Raw genomic sequence first — 26281 nt, 5'->3', positions numbered from 1 at the left:
GGCGGCTTATAAGCGTTACATTCGGCCCGTTGTTGCGTAAGCGAGTTTGTTCTACTAACATGTTGTTTGTGTTACTGCGTTGTGTGTTTCAGTTCAATGTGTTCGTACTGTATTGTTTGTCTCCCCTGTCCTCCCTACTCGGATGGCTAGCTACTCGCCACTGCTGGCAGTGGGGGTCTGGAGTGCTTCGCGATTTTTTGCCTGAACTGACGAACTGATTTGGCTTAATTTATTCAATTCGGCTAATTGGCATCTACTTACAATTTCCTCAGCAGGTTTTTACGTTTCACCTCCAGCCGAGTTATTCTGTGTTCCCCCCAACCCCCCCCCCCCCCCTCCCAGCTCTAACCCCCCCCCCCTTTTTTTGTTATTTTGTTTTTTCCTTTTGTGTCTTTCTGTTGCTTCGATTGGCCTGAAGTTTGTTCAAGAGGAAAGTTATAGTCCTCTATTCAAATTTTTCTTTTTGGCTGATCCTTGTTCTGATAGTTGCTTCCTGTTCTGGGCTGGGTTTGGTTTTATCTCCCATATTCACATTTGTTTATCTGTTTTTTCCCCTTTTAGGTTGGCGGGTGGATGTGTGTGATGTGTGGGTGATTGGCCATTCCTATGTTTATTGGGCAGCCAAATTTTTGGCTACGGAAGGGGCTCCTTGCTTTGTGGGTTCGGATGATGTGCGGTGGATAGGTGTGCGTGGTATGCTTTGGCATGACCTGAAAGCGAAGCTTATGGAGCAGGTTCGGCGGTTTGGCATCCCCAAACTGTTGGTGATTCACTTAGGAGGGAACGACCTAGGTAGGAGGAAGGCAGTGAATCTTCGATTGGCCATTATTCAGGATCTGCAAGTGATTTCGGGCGCTTGGCCAGGCTGTAGGCTTATCTGGTCTTGTATGGTGCCGCGGTTGTGTTGGCGTGGAGTGGTGGATTGTCGGGCGATCGATGTGGCTCGCCGGAAGGTGAATGCCGCGGTGGCTAAGTTTGTGGTGGCCCATGGCGGTGCTGTGGTTTGGCATCAGCGGATCAAGTTTCGGCACTTCTACTTGTTTAGACCGGATGGTGTGCACTTGACAGGACAGGGACTATCTATGTTTTTGGAGGATCTGTTTTTGGTGGTTGGTTCGGTAGGTTAGGGGTATGGTGGCGGTGCGTAGTTTCTGTGGAACAGAACTTCGCTGTTGGCGGGAAAGAACGGCAAGTTAACATTTGTTGGATTAAAGAGTGGATTGGAGGTCGTTTGGTTGTTGATTTTTAGGTGCGCTCTGCTTCGCTGACTGGTTTTACATCTGCTGGACCGCCTTCACGGGTGGCAGCCTCATCACCTTCACGGGTGGGTAGTCAGGATGGAGGTTGAGCGGATACCTATTTGTTTGTTGGAAGGTTTACGTCAGTTCTTTTTATAAGATAGTTATCTATGGGATAGGGTTGTTTAGCCGTTCTTTCTGGCCACCATACTTTAGTTTAATTATTCACAGTTAAAGGTTCACTTAAATAAATAGCTAACAATTTCTGCCAAATTCAAGTCTCCGTGTCTTTATTTATTATAATTAAGTGTCAAGATGTTATAGTTTATGTTACGGACAATCCTCAGACTATATGAGGTTTAGGAGAACGAATTGACAGAATAGGAGAGGAGTGGGTTAAACCTCAGCTAATCTGGGGGCAGGACGGTGAGCCATTATGGGAGTTTTATTGTTAGCCAATAGGAATGAATGTTGGGGGTAGGTGGAATGGGTTCTTAAGCCTGAGAAAGGGGCTGGGTCAGCCTCTTCTGCTTTTGTCGTCGCACCCTCCCTCCCTACTGGTGGTGTTTAATTTATGTTGTTGCGTTGGCTATTTTCGTGCTGTGGGTTGTCACGGTTTGGTTGTGGCAGGAAAGAACGGCAAGTTAACATTTGTTGGATTAAAGAGTGGATTGGAGGTCGTTTGGTTGTTGATTTTTAGGTGTGCTCTCCTTCGCTGACTGGTTTTACATCTGCTGGACCGCCTTCTCGGGTGGCAGCCTCATCACCTTCACGGGTGGGTAGTCAGGATGGAGGTTGAGCGGATACCTATTTGTTTGTTGGAAGGTTTACGTCAGTTCTTTTTATAAGATAGTTATCTATGGGATAGGGTTGTTTAGCCGTTCTTTCTGGCCACCATACTTTAGTTTAATTATTCACAGTTAATGGTTCACTTAAATAAATAGCTAACAATTTCTGCCAAATTCAAGTCTCCGTGTCTTTATTTATTATAATTAAGTGTCAAGATGTTATAGTTTATGTTACGGACAATCCTCAGACTCTGGGGGAGATGTACTAAGCCTGAAAAGTGATAAATATCACTGTGATAAAGCACCAGCCTGTCGGCTCCTAACTGCCATGTCACAGGCTGTGTTTGAAAAATGACAGTTAGGAGCCGATTGGCTGGTGCTTTATCACAGTGATATTTATCACTTTTCAAGCTTAGTACATCTGGCCCTATATGAGATTTAATATTAACTGGATGTGGTTATGTATTTAATTTATATTTTTCAATTGTGAGGAGAGCAATTGCTGATTTTAGCAGTTTTATTGTTTTTATTATAATAAATTGTTATATTACTCAATATTGTTCTCTTCCAATCACTTCATCAGTAGCGCTGCCTGTACATTTTCTGGATGCGTACCGAACACTCACGTTTTGTGCTGCGTAAATACTTATATAGCGGTTTCTTTGACACTAATGGAGTCCATCCGATTATGATAAAATGAACATTTATTAAATACAATCAAATAAAACGCAAATAAAAAGCATTACACAGCAGAGGTACCCACTCTGGAGGAACTAAGGACCATAAGGGAACAGATAGCCGGCTTTGAGGTCTCCTAATGTGTTAATTACAAAATGGTAAAAGCAAAACCAAGGTCCTACCTTCCTTCGGAGCTTGGCACAGTATCCACCGATGTAATGCCTCCTTTAACCAACGCGTTTCGAGTCAGAGGACTCAGAATTATGCCGTGTGTTTTGAATTGACATATTAGGGGACCTAAAAGACAGCTATCTGTTCCCCTATGTGCTGTGCCAGATACTTTCATGGAATGTGTTTGCAAGGATTACATACGTAATCCCGCCGGGGGGGATTGCGACTGTGAGTATCCCGACAGCGGCAACCTGCCTGGCAGAATGCCGGCAGTGGGGCGAGTGGTGCGAGTCCACTTGCGGGCTCGGTGGCGAGCTGCGCTCACCACAGGTTCTATTCCCACTGTACAGGTGTCATGGACATCCACGAGTGCAAATAGCCCCTGTGCGCCGGTATTCCAGCTGGTGGCATTGCTGGCTGATGGGATTCCGGCATTGGCATCCTGTCCTCCGGGATCCCAGCAGCCGGCAAATTGAACAAATCCCGTTTGCAAATATGACCTATACAGTGGTTGACTCAGGTAACAGAATTCTGCCGACTACTATTGGTTTCCCGGTACTGCAGGCTGCTGTCTTGGGCTGGCAGTATAGTATGCATATTTCATGGCTGGAGTACATGATCAGGTTACAGTTTATGCACTCAGGTTGGAAGCCGATTGGTTGTTGTTTATTCTCCATGGTTTGATACATCTCCCCTAGATCACAAATTGTACTGTTTCGGTTTTTCTCCTAAATTCCGTCTCCCTTCGAGCCTTGTTTATGTCTATCATGCATTTAAATGATTTAGAACACCGGCAGAAATGCATCCCTCTGAAAAGCCCATCCCCAAGTCTGGGTCCTTTAGTGTGAAAATAAAGCTAAACAAGGACCACTCCCTGTCAATGGGCCTTGCCCGTCCTGGAATCATATTTTCTCTATCGTCCTAGTGGATGCTGGGGTTCCTGAAAGGACCATGGGGAATAGCGGCTCCGCAGGAGACAGGGCACAAAAAGTAAAGCTTTAGGATCAGGTGGTGTGCACTGGCTCCTCCCCCTATGACCCTCCTCCAAGCCAGTTAGATTTTTGTGCCCGGCCGAGAAGGGTGCAATCTAGGTGGCTCTCCTAAAGAGCTGCTTAGGAAAGTTTAGCTTAGGTTTTTTATTTTACAGTGAGTCCTGCTGGCAACAGGATCACTGCAACGAGGGACTTAGGGGAGAAGAAGTGAACTCACCTGCGTGCAGGATGGATTGGCTTCTTGGCTACTGGACATCAGCTCCAGAGGGACGATCACAGGTACAGCCTGGATGGTCACCGGAGCCTTGCCGCCGGCCCCCTTGCAGATGCTGAAGTAAGAAGAGGTCCAGAATCGGCGGCAGAAGACTCCTCAGTCTTCTAAAGGTAGCGCACAGCACTGCAGCTGTGCGCCATTTTCCTCTCAGCACACTTCACACGGCAGTCACTGAGGGTGCAGGGCGCTGGGAGGGGGGCGCCCTGGGAGGCAAATGAATACCTATTTTGGCTAAAAATACCTCACATATAGCCTCCGGAGGCTATATGGAGATATTTAACCCCTGCCAGAATCCGTTAAGAGCGGGAGACGAGGCCGCCGAAAAAGGGGCGGGGCCTATCTCCTCAGCACACAGCGCCATTTTCCCTCACAGAAAGGCTGGAGGGAAGGCTCCCAGGCTCTCCCCTGCACTGCACTACAGAAACAGGGTTAAAACAGAGAGGGGGGGCACTAATTTGGCGATATGCTTATATATATATTAAGATGCTATAAGGGAAAACACTTATATAAGGTTGTCCCTATATAATTATAGCGTTTTTGGTGTGTGCTGGCAAACTCTCCCTCTGTCTCTCCAAAGGGCTAGTGGGTCCTGTCCTCTATCAGAGCATTCCCTGTGTGTGTGCTGTGTGTCGGTACGTGTGTGTCGACAGGTAGGAGGACGATGTTGGTGAGGAGGCGGAGCAATTGCCTGTAATGGTGATGTCACTCTCTAGGGAGTCGACACCGGAATGGATGGCTTATTTAGGAAATTACGTGATAATGTCAACACGCTGCAAGGTCGGTTGACGACATGAGACGGCCGACAAACAATTAGTACGGTCCAGACGTCTCAAAAACACCGTCAAGGGTTTTAAAACGCCCGTTTACTTTAGTCGGTCGACACAGACACAGACAGGGACACTGAATCCAGTGTCGACGGTGAATAAACAAACGTATTCCTTATTAGGGCCACACGTTAAAGGCAATGAAGGAGGTGTTACGTATTTCTGATACTACAAGTACCACAAAGGAGGGTATTATGTGGGATGTGAAAAAACTACCATAGTTTTTCCTGAATCAGATAAATTAAATAAAGTGTGTGATGATGCGTGGGTTCCCCCCGATAGAAAATTATGGGCGGTATACCCTTTCCCGCCAGAAGTTAGGGCGCGTTGGGAAACACCCTTTAAGGTGGATAAGGCGCTCACACGCTTATCAAAACAAGTGGCGGTACCGTCTATAGATAGGGCCGTCCTCAAGGACCAGCTGACAAGGCTGGAAAATATAATAAAAAGTATATACACACATACTGGTGTTATACTGCGGCCAGCGATCGCCTCAGCCTGGATGTGCAGAGCTAGGGTGGCTTGGTCGGATTCCCTGACTAAAAATATTGATACCCTTGACAGGGACAGTATTTTATTGACTATAGAGCATTTCTATATATGCGAGATGCACAGAGGGATATTTGCACTCTGGCATCATGAATAAACGCGATGTCCATAACTGCCAGAAGATGTTATGGACACGACAGTGGTCAGGTGATGCAGATTCCAAACGGCACAGTATGGCCGTATACAGGAAGAGGACTTGTTTGGGGTCGGTCCATCGGACCTGGTGGTCACGGCAACTGCTGGAAAATCCACCGTTTTTTACCCTAAGTCACATCTCTGCAGAAAAAGACACCGTCTTTTCAGCCTCAGTCCTCTCGTCCCTATAAGATCATATCTGCCCAGGGATAGAGGAAAGGGAAGAAGACTGCAGCAGGCAGCCCATTCCCAGGAACAGAAGCGTTCCACCGCGTCTGACAAGTTCTCAGCATGGCGCTGAGACCGTACAGGACCCCTGGATCCTACAAGTAGTATCCCGGGGGTACAGAGGGGAATGTCGAGACGTTTCCCCTTCGCAGGCTCCTGAAGTCTGCTTTACCAAGTCTCCCTCCGACAAGGAGGTAGTATGGGAAAAAATTCACAAGCTGTATTCCCAGCAGGTGATAATTAAATTACCCCTCCTACTACAGAAAAGGGGTATTATTCCACACTATATTGTGGTACTGAAGCCAGAAGGCTAGGTGAGACTTATTCTAAAAATTTGTTTTTGAACACTTACAAAGGTTCAAATTAAGATGAAGTCACTCAGAGCAGTGATAACGAACCAGGAATAAGGGGACTATATAGTGTCCCGGGACATCAGGGATGCTTACCTCTATGTCCCAAATTTGCCCTTCTCACTAAGGGTACCTCAGGTTCGTGGTGCAGAACTGTCACTATCAGTTTCAGACGCTGCCGTTTGGATTGTCCACGGCACCCTGGGGTCTTTACCAAGGTAATGGCCGAATTGATGATTCTTCTTCGAAGAAAAGGCGTCTTAATTATCCCTTACTTGGACGATCTCCTGATAGGGGCATAGTCCAGGGAACAGTTGGAGGTCGGAGTAGCACTATCTCGGATACTGCTACAATCAGCACGGGTGGATTCTAAATATTCCAAAATCGCAGCTGATCCCGACGACACGTCTGCTGTGCCTAGGGATGATTCTGGACACAGTCCAGAAAAAGGTGTTTCTCCCGGAAGAGAAAGCCAGGGAGTTATCCGAGCAAGTCAGGAACCTCCTAAAAACAGTGCATCATTGCACAAGGGTCCTGGTAAAAATGGTGGCTTCCTACGAAGCAATTCCATTCGGCAGATTTCACGTAAGAACTTTTCAGTGGGATCTGCTGGACAAATGGTCCGGATCGCATCTTCAGATGCATCAGCGGATAACCCAATATCCAAGGACAAGGGTGTCTCTCCTGTGGTGGTTATAGAGTGCTCATCTTCTAGAGGGCAGCAGATTCGGCATTCAGGATTGGATGCTGGTAACCACGGAGCCCAGCCTGAGAGGCTGGGGAGCAGTCACACAAGGAAAAAATTTCCAGGGAGTGTGATCAAGTATGGAGACTTTTCTCCACATAAATATACTGGAGCTAAGGGTAAATTTATAATGCTCTAAGCTTAGCAAGACCTCTGCTTCAAGGTCAGCCGGTATTGATCCAGTGGGAAAAACATCACGGCAGTCGCCCACGTAAACAGACAGGGCGACACAAGAAGCAGGAGGGCAATGGCAGAAACTGCAAGGACTTTTCGCTGGGCGGAAAATCATGTGATAACACTGTCAGCAGTTTTTCATCCCGGGAATGGAAACTGGGAAGCAGACTTCCTCAGCACGACCTCCACCCGGGAGAGTGGAAACTTCATTGAGAAGTTTTTTCCACATGATTGTAAACCGTTGGGAAATACCAAAGGTGGACATGATGGCGTCCCGTCTGAACAAAAAACGGGACAGGTATTGCGCCAGGTCAAGAGACCCTCAGGCAATAGATGTGGACGTTCTGGTAACACCGTGGGTGTACCAGTCGGTGTATGTGTTCCCTCCTCTGCTTCTCATACCTAAGGTGCTGAGAATTATAAGACGTAGAGGAGTAAGAACTATACTCATGGCTCCGGATTGGCCAAGAAGGACTTGGTACCCGGAACTTCAAGAGATGCTTACAGAGGTCTTATGGCCTCTGCCGCTAAGAAGGGACTTGCTTCAGCAAGTACCATGTCTGTTCCAAGACTTACCGCAGCTGCGTTTGTCGGCATGGCGATGGAAAGCCGGATCCTAAGGGAAAAAAGGCATTCCGGAAGAGGTCATTCCTACCCTGGTCAAAGCCAGAAAGGAGGTGACCGCACAACATTATCACCACGTGTGGCGAAAATATGTTGCGTGGTGTGAGGCCAGGAAGGCCCCACAAAGAAATTTCAACTCGGTCGTTTCCTGCATTTCCTGCAAACAGGAGTGTCTATGGGCCTCAAATTGGGGTCCATTAAGGTTCAAATTCGGCCCTGTAAATTTTCTTCCAGAAAGAATTGGCTTCAGTTCCTGAAGTCCAGAAGTTTGTCAAGGGAGTATTGCATATACAAACCCCTTTTTTGTGCCTCCAGTGGCACTGTGGGATCTCAACGTAGTTCTGGGATTCCTCAAATCACATTGGTTTAAAACCAGTCAAATATGTGGATTTGAAGCATCTCACATAAAAAGTGACCATGCTCTTGGCCCTGGCCTGGACCAGGCGAGTGTCAAATTGGTGGTTTTTTCTCAAAAAAGCCCATATCTGTTTGTCCATTCGGACAGGGCAGAGCTGCGGACTCGTCCCCAGTTCTCTCCCTAAGGTGGTGTCAGTGTTTCACCTGAACCAGCTTATTGTGGTGCCTTGCACCTACTAGGGACTTGGAGGACTCCAAGTTGCTAGGAGTTGTCAGGGCCCTGAAAATATGTTCCAGGACAGCTGGAGTCAGAAAATCTGACTCGCTGTTTATACTGTATGCACCCAACAAGTTGGGTGCGCCTGCTTCTAAGCAGGCGATTGCTCGTTGGATTTGTAACACAATTCAACTTGCACATTCTGAGGCAGGCCTGCCACAGTCTAAATCGGTTAAGGCCCATTCCACAAGGAAGGTGGGCTCATCTTGGGCGGCTGCCCGAGAGGTCTCGGCATTACAACTCTGCCGAGCAGCTACGTGGTCAGGGGAGAACACGTTTGTAAAATTCTACAAATTTGATATCCTGGCAAAAGAGGACCTGGAGTTCTCTCATTCGGTGCTGCAGAGTCATCCGCACTCTCCCGCCCGTTTGGGAGCTTTGGTATAATCCCCATGGTCCTTTCAGGAACCCCAGCATCCACTAGGACGATAGAGAAAATAAGAATTTACTTACCGATAATTCTATTTCTCGGAGTCCGTAGTGGATGCTGGGCGCCCATCCCAAGTGCGGATTATCTGCAATACTTGTACATAGTTACAAAAATCGGGTTATTATTGTTGTGAGCCATCTTTTCAGAGGCTCCGCTGTTATCATACTGTTAACTGGGTTTAGATCACAAGTTGTACGGTGTGATTGGTGTGGCTGGTATGAGTCTTACCCGGGATTCATAATTCCTCCCTTATTGTGTACGCTCGTCCGGGCACAGTACCTAACTGGCTTGGAGGAGGGTCATAGGGGGAGGAGCCAGTGCACACCACCTGATCCTAAAGCTTTACTTTTTGTGCCCTGTCTCCTGCGGAGCCGCTATTCCCCATGGTCCTTTCAGGAACCCCAGCATCCACTACGGACTCCGAGAAATAGAATTATCGGTAAGTAAATTCTTATTTTAATAGATTGTTCTCAACATACTGTATTATTTTTTTTATTTACTATGCTCTTGAATCAGGGCCGGTTCGAGGGCTTTCAGCGCCCCGGGCGGGCAATAGGGGCGTGGTCAGTTACGGCCCCTGTACAGTAGTAGCGCCGCTGAAATGATGTGCGGTGCGCGATGACGTCATCGTGCACCGCACAGTAAAGGTCCTCTCCACGAAGGGAAACTAGACGCTACGCATCTAGTTCCCTTCACAGCGGGGGGCAGCGGCAGCGGGACAGAGTGGGCAGCGGGGGGCACAGCAGCAGCGGATCTTGCCATGGGGTGGCACCCTCCGGAGGGCGCTGGCGCCCTCCGGAAGGCGGCGCCCCGGGCACAAGTCCTGCTTGCCCGTGGCAAGATCCGCTACTGTCTTGAATATATAAGGATACTCATACGATTGCAAAACTGAAATAATTGCAAAATAAGTAACACCGCATAAATAGCAAATATACAAAGCAAGGTACTATAAATGTAAAGTCATATACAGAATTTACAAAACTGAAAAGGACAGAGGAGGGAGAAGGAAGAAAGTCATGAAGCATTAATAGAATGCACACTGGACTACACAATATTTTTATAATTCAAAGTTTGATGCCAACGTTTCCATTAATAAGCTACTTGCTAGTTGTTGCCATCACCAGAGGCAAAAATGAGCAGTAATACCGCCTAAATAATGCATGCTACTCTAGTGCCGGTCTGGCTGGTTATGTTGCTGCCTATAAACAGCTTGCTAGAAGAATTTTACACAGGGAAAGGTTTGGTTTTAATCACTTTCATAACTTTATCCTAACCCTTAAGGTAATGGACTGGTCCCCCAAATACATGATACATGTACTGTATGCAGCAGGGTCCATGGTGCTAATGTTATTACTTCTAAGAAAACATTTGTGGTAATCTATCATACTTTGGTGCAGGTGTAAAAAGAACGATAGCCTGTTTTTAGAAAGGGTCACTTTGAATACACTGCACACCCTGCACTCATAAGCCGTCCACTGGCTTTATTCTTTTCCTCACCTACTAACAACCCCACCACCTTTACACACAATAATGACTCGGACAACTGAATTGCGATTTAAAGAGGTCACAGCCAAATTTATTGATCATATTAGAATTAGTACTCTAAAAGTGGGTGGCCTCGGCTACGGCCTCATTCCTAAGTTTGACCTAAACAACCATTGGTGCGGGACCGTAAATCCCGCCCTTGCGCAATTTAGCTGAGCAGTACCACTTCCCGCCAAAATGGCATAGCACCAGTCCACCCTCAAGATGACAACCAGGTCGGCCCTTGAGTCCACGAAAGACTCGCCACTTATCTGGGGGAAGTGCTGCCCAACTGTTGGTACGCTACTACAGACAGCCAAGGAGCACTGCTTGCCGCGCCAGGCTACACCTTGCCTGTCGGGTGGTAATTAAACTTTCAATAGACCTGACAGTGTTTGCCACCAATGATTCTCATAACTTCCTGTAACGTAATATCTTGCATAAATAGACATGTAATAATTAACCGACATTCCAACTGGGCGGGCGGGTGGAAGTCTTCCTGGATTCCGGCCACACAAAGAGAACGCTGGCTGCGCTCCCTGACCTTTTGTATTCCCCCAGGTAACTCTCCTCCCCCTTTTCCCATAGGATGCTGCCCTGGGCTATCTCTCCCTCTGCACTCACCTTCCCTCTCCTCCCTCTCTCTCTGGCACAGCACCAGGTTTCTCTCCATAAAAAGCCAGGATGCTTATTTATTCTCATACCTAATTGGTACTCGAATCCTTTTTCCTGCCGTGCTGCAGGAATCACCAGGAAAATGGTGTGGTGGCTATTCTCCTGGAGTTTTTTGCACATGCGCAGTAAGAAAATCTCTGGGGAAAATGTCAGTCACCCCATTTTCCCGGAGTCCTGGACATGTGCCATAGACTCTGGTCCCCTAGTGCCCAGAGTCTACAGCGCTGCTGGTAAGAGAGGAGGGGGCCCAGACGGATCCTGCATACGGGCCACCTCCTCTCTTCATACCCCCTGATGGGGCCCATACATCGGTATTCAATTGGGGCAATTCTGAGTATTGAAAATGATTGTGTAAAAACATTTTCAAATGTATAGTGTACATCTATCGCAGAATCCAACCAATAAATTAGTCACAATCAGCAGATTTGCAGACAGTTACTAGTATTTTACTAGTTAAATGGGCACTTTTCGTGATTTGCAGATCTGATCCTTGGTGGAAAAGATTTGCAAATTGCTGAAAAATATCTGCAAAGTATAGGTGCATATTGGTGATTGGAGAACTGTTAAATCGTGGAAAAAAACGCAGAATCGTTTCTTTCTGACTGCTGATGTATGGGGCCCCATGAGATAAAATGCAATAATAGTAATAGTAACTGTTATTTATAGATGGGTCTGGGTTTATTGCAGCATTAAGATTACATCCGTGTACTATAAATTACAGTTACTATTTGTGTGGCTGAATTGCTGCAAATCTGTCTGTAGCAAACACCCTACAGTATGTGTCCCTTTGCAACATGCAAACACATGGTAGTTACAGTATTCAATGCTAGTGTTTACAATTCATTTACAATGAATTATTATCATGTGCATGGCTGGCAACAGAAATCTTAGGGCCCGGTACAGTGATATCTCTGGGGCCCCCTGACTCGTATGTATATATATAAATTGCAACAGATTTTGCTGCGCTATATAAGAAACTGTTAATATATATATATATATATATATATTTATTATCTATACACGTATATACATATGTACATCTCTCCTTCCTCACCCATACACACCACAGTCTGTGTCTCCCTCTCTCCTTCCACCCACACACTGCACAGTCTCTCTCTCCCCAATGACTCCATGCTGCATTCCCAGCTCCCCCACCTCATCCCATAGCCCTGTATCCCCTCATCAATCCACTCTTACCCTGGGATGGTGCGAGGCTCCTATCACTCTGAGGCTTAGACCACACCGCCTACAGCTCGCTGCCCTATTTGAACAAGATGGCTCACATCCTTGTTGGGCATTAGTGGCATATCCTTGGGGCCCCTCTGAACCTTGGGGCCCGGTACAGGTGTCCCCTTTGACCCCCTCCCCTGTCGCCAGCCCTGCTCATGTATAAAAAAAATCTGTTTTTGTTTTTTTGTTTTACAGTGAAAACCAAGAGAAGATGATTTATTACCTACTTCTTGATCGCAAGGAGAGATATCCGAGTTGTGAGGATGAAGATCTTCCTCCTCGAAATGACATAGGTACTGTATGCATGATGTGGTTGGGCGTCTCCTGCAATCTGCTCTAGTTTTTGCTACTCAACAACATTTCTTCCTTACAGTATATAACACCAAACAGAACTGAAATTAAAACATCTGTGTACATAAATACAAAGTTTACATGAAAGAGCAACTAACTTCATTCTTTAGTCTCAATGCAAAATCCATTACCTGGTCAGAATGTGAAATATTGGCATTTGCTATGCAGCTGTTATCAGCCGTGTTGGCTAATAGAGGCTACCTACGCTTTCCATTCGGATGACTAACAGGAAGGTATATAAAGATGTGTCCACTTACATCTTTGCTATTTTGCTCAATTTGGCACAACATGCAAAACACGGCTAAGCTGTCTTTCTGAAGTAGCGAGTGGATGGATTTTAAAATTTTTGTTTGCCATAATAGAATAAGTATAAAGTAACATATTAAAGAAGCAAATTAAGAAAAATCACAAGGCATGGCAAATCTCTGAGTCTATGGCATGCAAAACCGTGCCATGCATGGCGGGATATAGCAAAGATGTATGTGGACACATTTGTATGTAGGAAAGTACAGTATTTTCCCCTACAATCTAAAATATTGCTATACTGTACCAGTGCTTAAAGTGATCCTAGAGAGGTGGTGGAACTCCCCCCCCCGCAAAAAGAGGGAGTGGCCGCAAAACAAAGGTGCGTGGTCTCAAAACAAAGGGGGCGTGGTCACCCAATAGTATCCCCAATTCAAATTACGCCGCACAGTAGCACAATCCTATTCACATAACAGCACATAGTAGTGTCCCTTATGCTTGTTATGACACACATTAGTGCCCCTTATATACAAAACCCACAGTAGTAGCACCCCAAATACACATAATGCCCACAGAAGTAGTGCCCTTTATAAAATGCCCTCAGTAGTAGTGCCCCTTATGCAATGTCCACTGTAGTGGTATTGCCCATAGTATTAATGCCCCTTACACAGTGCCCCCAGTAGTAGTGCCCCTTATGTCCCCAAGAGTGATGCCCCTTATTAAGTGCCCCCTATGCAATGCCCTCATTAGTAGTGCCCCCAGTAGTAATACCCCAGTAGTTATGCCCCCTGTAGATTTCCCCCCAGTAGTTATGCCCCCAGTCAGAAGTGCCCCAGTAGATATGCCCCCTGTAGTTATGCCCCAGTAAATGTGCCCCCATTAGTTATGCCCCAGTAGATGTGTCCCCATTAGTTATGCCCCAGTAGATGCGCTCTCATTAGTTACGCCCCAGTAGATGTGCCCCCATTAGTTATGCCCCCAGTTGATGTGATATGCCCCCTGTAGTTATGGCCCTGGCAGATGTTCCCCCATTAGTTATGCCCCCAGCAGATGTGCCCCCATTAGTTATGCCCCTGCAGATGTGCCCCCATTAGTTATGCCCCCTACAGATGTGCCCCTGTAGTTATGCCCCCAGCAGATGTGCCCCATTAGTTATGCCCCCAGCAGATGTGCCCCCATTAGTTATGCCCCCAGCAGATGTGCCCCCATTAGTTATGCCCCCAGCAGATGTGCCCCCGTTAGTTATGCCCTCTGCAGATGTGCCCCCATTAGTTATGCCCCCAGCAGATGTGCCCCCGTTAGTTATGCCCTCTGCAGATGTGCCCCCATTAGTTATGCCCCCAGCAGATGTGCCCCCATTAGTTATGCCCCCAGCAGATGTGCCCCCGTTAGTTATGCCCCCAGCAGATGTGCCCCTGTAGTTATACCCACAGCAGATGTGCCCCATAGTAGCGCCACTTAAACACACACACACACACACACACACACACACACACACACACACACACACACACACAAAAACACACACACACACACACACACACACACACACACACAAAAACACTATACTCACTAGCCCTGCTCCTGCTTCCAGACCGCGCTGTCCTCCATCTGGCCGCCCACCCCTCGAAACTATGGGAGAGACGTCATGACCTCTCTCCCATAGCGCCGCCCAGCCGCACACTGCCTGAGCCAGAAGTGAGCTCCGGCCTCTGGCAGTCACTGAGGGGAAGGAGCCGGGCGCCTACTGTTAACACAATCTCAGCGGGCGCCCGACATCTCCCTCCTGGGTTAGGTGAGCCAGAGGAGGCGGAACTGGTTCCGTATCCATATGGAACTGACGGAACGCAGTTCCGCCCCAAACCGGCTCACTTTAACCTCTGTACTGTACTATGATAGGGTCTATAAACATTGCATATATATGTTTGTGGCTAATATCAGCAGCTGCTTTGCATAACCCAACTTTTATTATGGGTTTTAAAGAAATGTTATGCCACAATGTTTCTTCTGTGCTGGTTTGATCCCATCTCCAGCCAGCCAGTAGATTTTCTCAGGGACAAGATCACTTTCCAGATCAGTGTCCCACGTGGGTTGGATGAGAGCAAGCCTTTTACAGCAGTTGGATAACTCTCAGATTACAATGAGGCATGTTGGGGCAGTAGGATGATGACTGCCAAATGAGTTATCTAATAATGATCCAATGGGTTTAATACTGTATATCATCTTCCACCAATTTTTCTCACTATCTGGAACATAAAATGAGATTAAATGCAAAACAATTCTGTATTATAATGTTTTCACAGTAATAGTTTAGGGTATCAACATTCAGAATGTCAACATAAGAATGTCCACATGGGTCTGAATGATTCAGATTGTTGTCTGGGTCTCAAAGTTGACATTTGACATGTCATCGCTTACAATGTTGACACTGGCATACAGATGTGTCCTTATACACCTACAGTTGTGTCCTCTATCATAATTGCTGCAGTCACGTTAAACTGCCCTTCAAGTCGTGCCTAGTTGTGAGCGCGTTTACTAACACCAGACATCTTTTTGTGCATTTTTCCCTGAACATCCATCTTATTCACATTGCTATAATACACACAAGCAGACTCTGCTGAGTAAAATTATATGTGGCATGCCTATATTCTGTGTGCAACTACGGCTGTATCTGCATCCGAAATGCCACATTACAGTTTTCCTAGGCTCCTGGCGTTAGCAGAGCTGCCCGGGAACTGCCATCGCGCTCACGCCAGGCATGTCGCATATTGAAGTTAAATGTATGAGGACACATTAGTAGCCTAAATAAACCATGCGGCGCAAGATGCCTGGCGCGAGTGAGCCGCATAAAGCTCCAAGCGTCTTTTTCACTCTAATTTGCATTTTAATCGTGATTCGATGTGACAGAATCTAAATCTGTGTAGGAACTGCTACGATGCAGCAGCCGCGTCTTTTTTCATGGCAAGTTACATTGTGCTTTGTATACAGATTCAGATGCAGTCACGCACAGATATACAAGTGTTGAAATATCAGACTAATCAGTGCAGTCCCGTGAAGCCGTTTTGTTGGGTTGGGTTTAATATGCCAGCTGCCGGGATCCCGGCGGTCAGCGTACCGACACCGGGATCCTGGCAGCAGAATGACGGCGAGGGTAGGGCAGTCTCAACAAACCCTCTTGTGGGCCTCAGTGCACTCGCCATGCAAGGGGCTCGGTGGCTCACCACAGGTTCTATTCCCACTCTGTGGGTGTTGTGGACACCCACGAGTGGGAATAGACCCTGTGGGCCGGCATTCTGACTGCCACCATTTTTAGAGTTCAGGATCCCAGCATCAGCATGCTGACCGCCGGGATCCCGAGTGCCGGTAACATAACCGCATCCTGTTTTGTCACATTGCATTGTCATTAGCATGCAAAAAAGAGTGCCAGCCAAGCCAACCTGGTGTGCTGAGAAGTGTTGTTTTTAGCATGACTGAGATAGTGACACCTTTGCTCTCTGATACATTCAGTCTGTGTGTATAAGGCTTATATGAAACTAATTAATTTCGTGTCTATGCAAGAAATGTCATTATGAAATGCGAATATTCCAAAATACAGAAAAATCCGATATCCAAAATACTTCTGGTGCTAAGTGGCTCCAACAGTGGGAGGGGCGTTACTAATTACACGGGCTGCCCCCTTCCTGAGTACACCTATACTTAAGGACGTCGCCATCTTCCCAGTGATATCTTCGGGAAGCCGGCTCCCGCACAATGAAAGCAAAGAGTCTTTGCTTTCTAGTGCACATGCACCATCTTCACTGGGAAGATGGCACCGGCCAAGGAGGAGGGACCCGCTTCCCACAAGCAGGCTAGCAAGATAGGAAGCAGGTGCCCTTTGCCGTGCCCCCTCCCCCCACATAAGAATGGCGCCACCCTGAGCAGCACAATTATTCATTTTTTACATTCTATTTCTCTGACGTCCTAGTGGATGCTGGGGACTCCGTAAGGACCATGGGGAATAGCGGGCTCCGCAGGAGACTGGGCACTCTAAAGAAAGATTTAGTACTATCTGGTGTGCACTGGCTCCTCCCTCTATGCCCCTCCTCCAGACCTCAGTTAGAATCTGTGCCCGGACAGAGCTGGGTGCTTTTAGTGAGCTCTCCTGAGCTTGCTAATAAGAAAGTATTTTAGTTAGGTTTTTTATTTTCAGAGAGCTTCTGCTGGCAACAGACTCTCTGCTACGAGGGACTGAGGGGAGAGAAGCAAACCTACTAACTGCGGATAGGTTGCGCTTCTTAGGCTACTGGACACCATTAGCTCCAGAGGGATCGAACACAGGACCTGACCTTGTCGTCCGTTCCCGGAGCTGCGCCGCCGTCCCCCTCGCAGAGCCAGAAGACAGAAGCCGGCAGAAGCGGAGAAGACATCGAAATCGGTGGCAGAAGACTCCTGTCTTCACATGAGGTAGCGCACAGCACTGCAGCTGTGCGCCATTGCGCCCACACTAACCCACACACTCCGGTCACTATAGGGTGCAGGGCGCAGGGGGGGGCGCCCTGGGCAGCAATTGTTACCTCCTGGCGAATGCTGCATATAAACAGAGGCACACTGTTATATGTATGAGACCCCGCCATTTATTTTACAAGAAATCGCGGGACAGAAGCCCGCCGCTGAGGGGGCGGGGCCTTCTTCCTCAGCACTCACCAGGGCCATTTTCCTGCCACAACTCCGCTGAGAGGAAGCTCCCCAGGCTCTCCCCTGCAGAATCACGGTAGAGGGGTAAAAAAGAGAGGGGGGGCACATAAATTTAGGCGCATTAATCATTATACAGCAGCTACTGGGTAAACACTAAGTTACTGTGTAATCCCTGGGTTATATAGCGCTGGGGTGTGTGCTGGCAAACTCTCTCTCTGTCTCTCCAAAAGGTCTTTTGGGGGTCCTGTCCTCATTTAGAGCTTCCCCTGTGTGTGTGGTGTGTCGGTACGCGTGTGTCGACATGTTTGACGAAGAGGGCTATGTGGAGGCAGAGCAAGTGCAGTTGACTGACGTGTCGCCGCCGACGGTGCCGACACCTGGTTGGATGGATATGTGGAAGGTGTTAAATGATAATGTAAACTCCTTACATAAAAGGTTGGATACCTCGGGTCAGTCAGGGTCTCAACCCATGCCTGATCCTACAGCGCAGAGGCCCTCAGGGTCTCAAAAGCGCCCACTATCTAAACTGGTTGACACAGATGTCGACACGGATTCTGACTCCAGTGTCGACGACGATGATGCAAAATTGCAACCAAAAATGACGAAAGCTATACGTTATATGATTATAGCGATGAAGGATGTTTTACACATATCAGAGGTGAACCCTGTCCTTGACAAGAGGGTTTATATGTATGGGGAGAAAAAGCAAGAGGTGACTTTTCCCCCTTCACATGAGTTAAATGAGTTATGTGAAACAGCGTGGGATTCCCCAGATAAGAAAGTCCTGATTTCCAAAAGGTTACTTATGGCGTACCCTTTCCCGCCTGAGGACAGGGTGCGCTGGGAATCCTCCCCTAGGGTAGATAAAGCTCTGACACGCTTATCTAAGAAGGTGGCCCTGCCGTCACAGGATACGGCCACCCTAAAGGATCCTGCAGATAGAAAGCAGGAAAGTATCCTGAAATCTGTTTATACACATTCAGGGACTCTACTGAGGCCGGCAATTGCGTCGGCGTGGATGTGTAGTGCTGTAGCGGCGTGGACAGATAATCTGTCTGAGGAAATGGATACCTTAGACAGGGATACTATTATGCTGACCCTGGGGCATATAAAAGACACTGTCCTATATATGAGGGATGCCCAGAGGGACATTTGCCTACTGGGCTCTAGAATTAATGTAATGTCAATTTCTGCCAGGAGGGTCCTGTGGACTCGGCAGTGGACAGGTGATGCCGACTCCAAAAAACACATGGAGGTGTTACCTTACAAGGGTGAGGAATTGTTTGGGGACGGTCTCTCGGACCTGGTTTCCACAGCTACTGCTGGGAAGTCAAACTTTTTGCCATATATTCCCCCACAACCGAAGAAAGGACCGTATTACCAAATGCAGTCCTTTCGCACACAAAGAAGCAAGAAGGTCAGAGGTGCTTCCTTTCTTGCTAGAGGCAGGGGCGAGGAAAAAAGCTGCACCTTACAGCTAGTTCCCAGGAACAGAAGTCCTCCCCGGCTTCCACTAAATCCACCGCATGACGCTGGGGCTCCACGGGTGGAGCCAGGAGCGGTGGGGGCGCGTCTCCGACATTTCAGCCACCAGTGGGTTCGCTCACAGGTGGATCCCTGGGCTATACAGATTGTGTCTCAGGGATACAAGCTGGAATTCGAGGTGATGCCCCCTCAACGTTACCTAAAATCGGCCCTGCCAGCTTCCCTCATAGAAAGGGAAGTAGTGGTAGCGGCAATTCACAAGCTATTTCTCCAGCAGGTGGTGGTAAAGGTTCCCCTTCCTCAACAGGGGAAGGGATACTATTCCACTATGTTTGTGGTACCGAAACCGGACGGTTCGGTCAGACCTATATTAAATTTAAAGTCCCTGAACATTTATCTGAAAAGATTCAAGTTCAAAATGGAATCGCTCAGAGCGGTCATTGCAAGCCTGGAAGAGGGGGATTTTATGGTGTCTCTGGACATCAAGGATGCTTACTTGCATGTCCCCATTTATCCGCCTCATCAGGAGTACCTCAGATTTGTGGTACAGGACTGTCATTACCAATTCCAGACGTTGCCGTTTGGTCTGTCCACGGCACGAGAATATTTACCAAGGTAATGGCAGAAATGATGGTGATCCTGAGAAAGCAAGGAGTCACAGTTATCCCATACTTGGACGATCTCCTCATAAAGGCGAGGTCGAGGGAGCAGTTGCAGATCAGCGTAGCGCACTCAAAGGAGGTGTTGCAACAGCATGGCTGGATTCTGAATATCCCAAAGTCGCAGCTGATTCCTACGACGCGTCTGCCCTTTCTGGGCATGATTCTGGACACAGACCAGAAGAAGGTGTTTCTCCCGACGGAGAAGGCTCAAGAGCTTGTGACTAGTCAGAGACCTCTTAAAACCAAAACAGGTGTCGGTGCATCACTGCACGCGAGTCCTGGGAAAAATGGTGGCATCGTACGAAGCCATTCCCTTCGGCAGGTTCCATGCGAGGATCTTTCAATGGGATCTGTTGGACAAATGGTCCGGATCGCATCTTCAGATGCATCGGCTGATTACCCTGTCACCCAGGGCCAGGGTGTCTCTTCTGTGGTGGCTACAGAGTGCTCACCTTCTCGAGGGCCGCAGATTCGGCATACAGGACTGGGTCCTGGTGACCACGGATGCGAGCCTCCGAGGGTGGGGGGCAGTCACTCAGGGAAGAAACTTCCAAGGGTTGTGGTCAAGTCAGGAAACTTGTCTGCACATAAATATCCTGGAACTAAGGGCCATATTCAACGCCCTGAGTCAAGCGGAGCCCCTGCTTCGCAACCAACCGGTGCTGATTCAGTCAGACAACATCACCGCGGTGGCTCATGTAAACCGCCAGGGCGGCACAAGAAGCAGAGTCGCGATGGCGGAAGCCACCAGGATTCTTCGGTGGGCGGAGAATCACGTACAAGCACTGTCAGCAGTGTTCATTCCGGGAGTGGACAACTGGGAAGCAGGCTTCCTCAGCAGGCACGACTTCCACCCGGGAGAGTGGGGACTTCATCAAGAAGTCTTCATTCAGATTACAGATCGATGGGAACTGCCACAGGTAGACATGATGGCATCCCGTCTCAACAGAAAGCTGCAACGGTATTGCGCCAGGTCAAGAGACCCTCAGGCGATAGCTGTGGACGCCCTGGTAACACCGTGGGTGTTCCAGTGGGTCTATGTGTTCCCTCCTCTTCCTCTCATACCTATGGTACTGAGAATCGTAAGAAGAAGAGGAGTGAGAACAATACTCATTTTTCCGGATTGGCCAAGAGGACCTTGGTACCCGGAATTACAAGAAATGCTCACAGAGGACCCATGGCCTCTGCCTCTCAGACAGGACCTGTTGCAACAGGGGCCCTGCCTGTTCCAAGACTTACCGCGGCTGCGTTTGACGGCATGGCGGTTGAACGCTCCTAGCGGAAAAAGGCATTCCGGAGGAAGTTATTCCTACGCTGATAAAGGCTAGGAAGGACGTGACAGCAAAGCATTATCACCGCATATGGCGAAAATATGTTGCTTGGTGTGAGGCCAGGAAGGCTCCTACAGAGGAATTCCAACTGGGCAGATTTCTGCACTTTCTACAGTCTGGAGTGACTATGGGCTTGAAGTTGGGATCCATAAAGGTCCAGATTTCGGCCCTATCCATTTTCTTTCAAAAGGAACTGGCGTCTCTTCCTGAAGTTCAGACGTTTGTTAAGGTAGTGCTGCATATTCAGCCCCCTTTTGTGCCACCTGTGGCACCTTGGGATCTCAACGTGGTGTTGGGTTTCCTAAAATCCCACTGGTTTGAACCACTTAAGACCGTGGAGCTAAAGTATCTCACGTGGAAGGTGGTCATGCTATTGGCATTAGCTTCGGCTAGGCGTGTGTCAGAATTGGCGGCTTTGTCATGTAAAAGCCCCTATCTGGTTTTTCATATGGACAGGGCGGAATTGCGGACTCGTCCCCAATTTCTGCCAAAGGTGGTGTCATCTTTTCATTTGAACCAACCTATTGTAGTGCCTGCGGCTACTCGTGACTTGGAGGATTCCAGGTTACTAGATGTAGTCAGGGCTTTGAAGATTTATGTAGCCCGAACGGCTGGAGTCCGGAAAACTGACTCGCTGTTTATCCTTTATGCCCCCAACAAGTTGGGTGCTCCTGCTTCAAAGCAAACCGTTGCCCGCTGGATCTGTAACACGATTCAGCAGGCTCATTCTGCGGCTGGATTGCCGAATCCAAAATCAGTGAAAGCCCATTCCACAAGGAAGGTGGGCTCTTCTTGGGCGGCTGCCCGAGGGGTCTCGGCATTACAGCTTTGCCGGGCTGCTACTTGGTCGGGTTCAAACACATTTGCAAAATTCTACAAGTTTGATACCCTGGCTGAGGAGGACCTTGAGTTTGCCCATTCGGTGCTGCAGAGTCATCCGCACTCTCCCGCCCGTTTGGGAGCTTTGGTATAATCCCCATGGTCCTTACGGAGTCCCCAGCATCCACTAGGACGTCAGAGAAAATAAGATTTTACTTACTGGTAAATCTATTTCTCGTAGTCCGTAGTGGATGCTGGGCGCCCGTCCCAAGTCCGGACTTTCTGCAATACGTGTATATAGTTATTGCTTAATAATGGGTTATGTTATGTTGGCATCCAGTGTTGATGCCCTGTTGTTGTTCATACTGTTGACTGGATAAGTGTATCACAAGTTTTACGGTGTGATTGGTGTGGCTGGTATGAGTCTTACCCGAGATTCCAAAATCCTTTCCTTATAATGTCTGCTCTTCCGGGCACAGTTTCCTTAACTGAGGTCTGGAGGAGGGGCATAGAGGGAGGAGCCAGTGCACACCAGATAGTACTAAATCTTTCTTTAGAGTGCCCAGTCTCCTGCGGAGCCCGCTATTCCCCATGGTCCTTACGGAGTCCCCAGCATCCACTACGGACTACGAGAAATAGATTTACCGGTAAGTAAAATCTTATTTTTTTTAAGGGGGTGTGGACACGCCCCATTCATTTACCGGGGCCCTACGTGGCTCTCTGCACCCTTGCTGGTCCCATGCATTTTGGATGCCTATATTGCCATTTAGGTGATGTTATTTTAGCAATTTGGTGATAGCTGTATTTTCTCTCTATTGGCATGTGGAGGCCCTTTCTATTAAATATAAGTGGTTTCATTACTGACTGGAAAATAGCATCTTTCTCAGTCACACTGCGAAAAACTTCACATACTTAGAAGAGCATTGTGAGCACAAGCAGGTGTGATTGGCTGTGCACTGGGGAATGCGCTCCAGGATCTACTTTCTTTCAAAGGCTAAAGTATGGTCACAATAAGTGAAATAACAAGCTATATCTTCTTCAGATTTAACAATGCTCATATCTTCAATCCACAAATCTATACAGAATGTTTCCATTACCATGACAACTGCTAGTTAATCGCTCTGACCTAATGTACTTTAGAACCTGTGCACACAATCCATATTCAGTCCCATCTCTTCTCTGTTTCAAATTTGGAGAGGTAACTGAGGACTGACAGAAGCTGACATGTCTATGAAGAGACGTACTGTACATGGGGCAGTCTTAGTAATGTAGATGACTGGAGAGGGTCAAAGAAAGGAGAACGTGTTTTACTTTCACACATCTCTGTTCCATCATACTCTCGAAAAATATGATCCTCTGCTGTTCCATAGGGATCAGAGATCTCTGTATGAGCTTCCATCTTTCCTCCGATAACTTGTCATAAATGGAACATAGGTGGGATGGAATGGACTAATGCTTGTGTACATATAGCCTCTGGCTTATTGCCGGCAGAGAGAAGCTCCACCCCTGGCCATGGCATCTAATATTTCAATGTGACAAATAGATGGGGCAGATAATATAGATTATTTTAGTACATTATAAACCCTTCTATAACAATAACTCCCGGTTGGCCCCACTGTCTGATGGCCAACCTCCTCCTCTCGGGATCAGGTTCCAGACTGCACTAGAATTATAAATTATATATGTTACATTATGCTGCACAGAACTATGGTGTATTTTTTATAGGGCATTGCTGTTGTTGATCTGGTACATTATCATGCATGCATTATTATTATTATTATTATTATTATTATTATTATGCAGTACTTACTATATACAGTATGTATTCATAAAGGGACACAGACCTTACACTCTCTAGTGCAGTGGTGGCCAACCCGTGGCTCTTGAGCCACATGCGGCTCTTTCTTTATTCAGATGTGGCTCCTGACACTCAAAGTCATATGACCACAACAGATCTGGAAACTGTTGCATGCCAGCCAGACATGCAGCAACACTATGGGGACGAAGAACTGAGGGAGCCACCGGCAAACAGAGGACATATAAGGGGCTGCTGCAATGGCACGAGTTGGGGGGGGCAGCGTTGCTGACATATGAGGGTGTACTGCAGTGACAAAAGGGGGAGCTGGCTGGAGTAACACAGGAGGGTCTTGGCAGGAGAGACAATGGGGGAGTGACACATTGACACATGGGGGAGCTGGCTGGAGTAACACAGGAGAGTGCTGGCAGGAGTAGCACATGGAGGAGCTGGCTTGAGTAACACAGGAGGGTGCTGGTAGGAGTGACACATGGGGGAGCTGGTAGGAGTGACACATGGGGGAGCTGGCTTGAGTAACACAGGAGGGTGCTGGTAGGAGTGACACATGGGGGAGCTGGTAGGAGTGACACATGGGGGAGCTGGCGGGAGTGACACATGGGGGAGCTGGCTGGAGTGACACAGGAGGATGCTGGCTGTGTGACACATGGTGAAGCTAAAGTGTATTATGTGAATCTGGCTTTTTCAATATACTTTATGTGTATCTGGCTTTTTCAGCGTATTTTATGTTGGATCTGGTTTTAAAATGTATTTCATGTGGCTCAGGCTTTTTCAATGTATTTTATAGCACGGGCATGGCCTAGCAGGTACAATGCCACACCCCATTTTTGTACACGCGCCTTCTGCTCGATGTCGGCTCTTTGACTTACCTAACAAGATTTTTTGGCTCTTTGTCTCTGACTGGTTGTCCACCCCTGCTCTAGTGGTTAGCCAAGCCTCTGTGGTGGCTGACCACTCCCCCTCTGGAGGCTGGCCACACCCATAAGCATGAGCACCTACCACTGTATTCTCCCGGTGGGCCCTTCATGCCGCAGTCCAACACTGTAAACAGAACATTTAATACACCTATACTACTGTATGCACACAGGAAAATATACATACTCTATATTGTGTCTACAAATCATTTTGTACTGAATCGTGTCTACAAACCATTTTGTACAAAAAGAATATGGTCGGAATGGAAGGAGTCTATTGGGTTGTCAGTGGTAATCAGCACCTTTTCTTTTACTTCTGGGCAATATTTCTCGGGATTGCCAAGGGCTTGAATGTCCCCCTAACTATTCCACTGTATTTAGCTCAATATGTACAATGAATTGTTATATATGGCCATTAATGACTTGCTAAACCTTTCAACAGTCTTAACTGGACAGGGACCATGAATGTTATAAAACGTGAGCCTGTCGTCTGCAATTGACAGATTTGGTCCAGGGACCTGAAGAGTTTTGGTAATACTGAAGTAAAGACTATGGGCAGGATGCATCAAGCCTCGCATTTTATATGTGATGCATCTCGACACTCATTGCAAGCATACAGATGTGTCCTCATACATCTAGGCTCAATACGCCATGCAGCGCAAGATGCCTGGAGTGAGTGAGCCGCCAGGTCCCGTGCAACTCTGCTAAAGTCGGGTGTCTTTTTTTTTTTGCTAAAAATGCGTCTTTATCGCAACGCATTGCAACTAGGACACACTAGGAGACTGTGCTGATCAATGTGATACAGTATATGACACTTGTATATTGGGGGTCATTCCGAGTTGATCGCTCGCTGACGATTTTCGCAGCGCAGCGATCAGGTGAAAAAACTCCATTTATGCGCATGCGTATGGCCCGCAATGTGCACTTGCAACGTACGGGTACAAATCTCTGTGGTTGTGCACAGGTTCTAGCAAAGTTTTCCTTCGCTCTGATGGCCGCAAGAAGATTGACAGGAAGGGGAGGTTTCTGGGTGTCAACTGACCGTTTTCTGGGAGTGTTTGCAAAACGCAGGCGTGTCTGAAAAAACGCAGACGTGGCTGGGCGATTGCTGGGCGTGTGTATGACGTCAAATCCGGACACAAATAGACTGAAGTGATCGCAAGCGCTGAGTAGGTTCAGAGCTACTCTGAAACTGCACAAAATGTTTTTGCAGATCTCGGCTGCACAAGCATTCGCACTTCTGCTAAGATAAAATACACTCCCCAGTGGACGGCGGCATAGCGTTTGCACGGCTGCTAAAACTAGCTAGTGAGCGATCAACTCGGAATGACCCCCATTGTGTGTAACTGAGTCTGTATACGGAGAACAGAACTTGTGTTGTAAAAAAGCTGCAGCTGCTACATTGTAGCACTTCATGTACAGATTCAGAGACTCGGGGGCTGATTCAGAGATGGACGCAGCAGCCGCGTCCATCTGGTCTGCACACGCGCACTGTCCGTAGTGTGTGTGTATGACCCTACTCCTTGCAGCAATGGGCGTTTGGGGGGGTGGCAGTGATGCAGTATTTTGCGGGTGTGGCAGGCCGAACCGAGGCGCGCAAGGAGCATTTTCAGGGCGGCGGCCCACCTAATAGCATAGCCAGGCTGTGCTGCCAGGGGTCAACCTTAATTTGATGTAATTGTGGATGCATCATGAGGCAGCGCCACACACATAATGGCCAGCTTTG

At 47.8% G+C, this 26281-nt stretch overlaps 1 protein-coding gene across 7 annotated transcripts in view; it reads left to right on the top strand.

Moving 5' to 3' along the window:
• The window catches only part of BRSK1 (BR serine/threonine kinase 1), a 662917-nt gene that overhangs the window by 598343 nt on the left and 38293 nt on the right, over positions 1-26281 (top strand). For all 7 annotated transcript variants that reach the window (XM_063942812.1, XM_063942813.1, XM_063942807.1 and 4 more), the window contains one exon: positions 12459-12556. In XM_063942812.1, coding sequence (XP_063798882.1) covers positions 12459-12556 — 98 coding nt within the window. The remainder of the gene's footprint in view (positions 1-12458; positions 12557-26281) is intronic.

Source organism: Pseudophryne corroboree, chromosome 10 (assembly GCF_028390025.1).
Source record: "Pseudophryne corroboree isolate aPseCor3 chromosome 10, aPseCor3.hap2, whole genome shotgun sequence".
Lineage (NCBI taxonomy): Eukaryota > Metazoa > Chordata > Amphibia > Anura > Myobatrachidae > Pseudophryne > Pseudophryne corroboree.
Note: the sequence above shows the minus strand (reverse complement) of the source record. Positions and strands in the feature narration are given on the sequence as shown.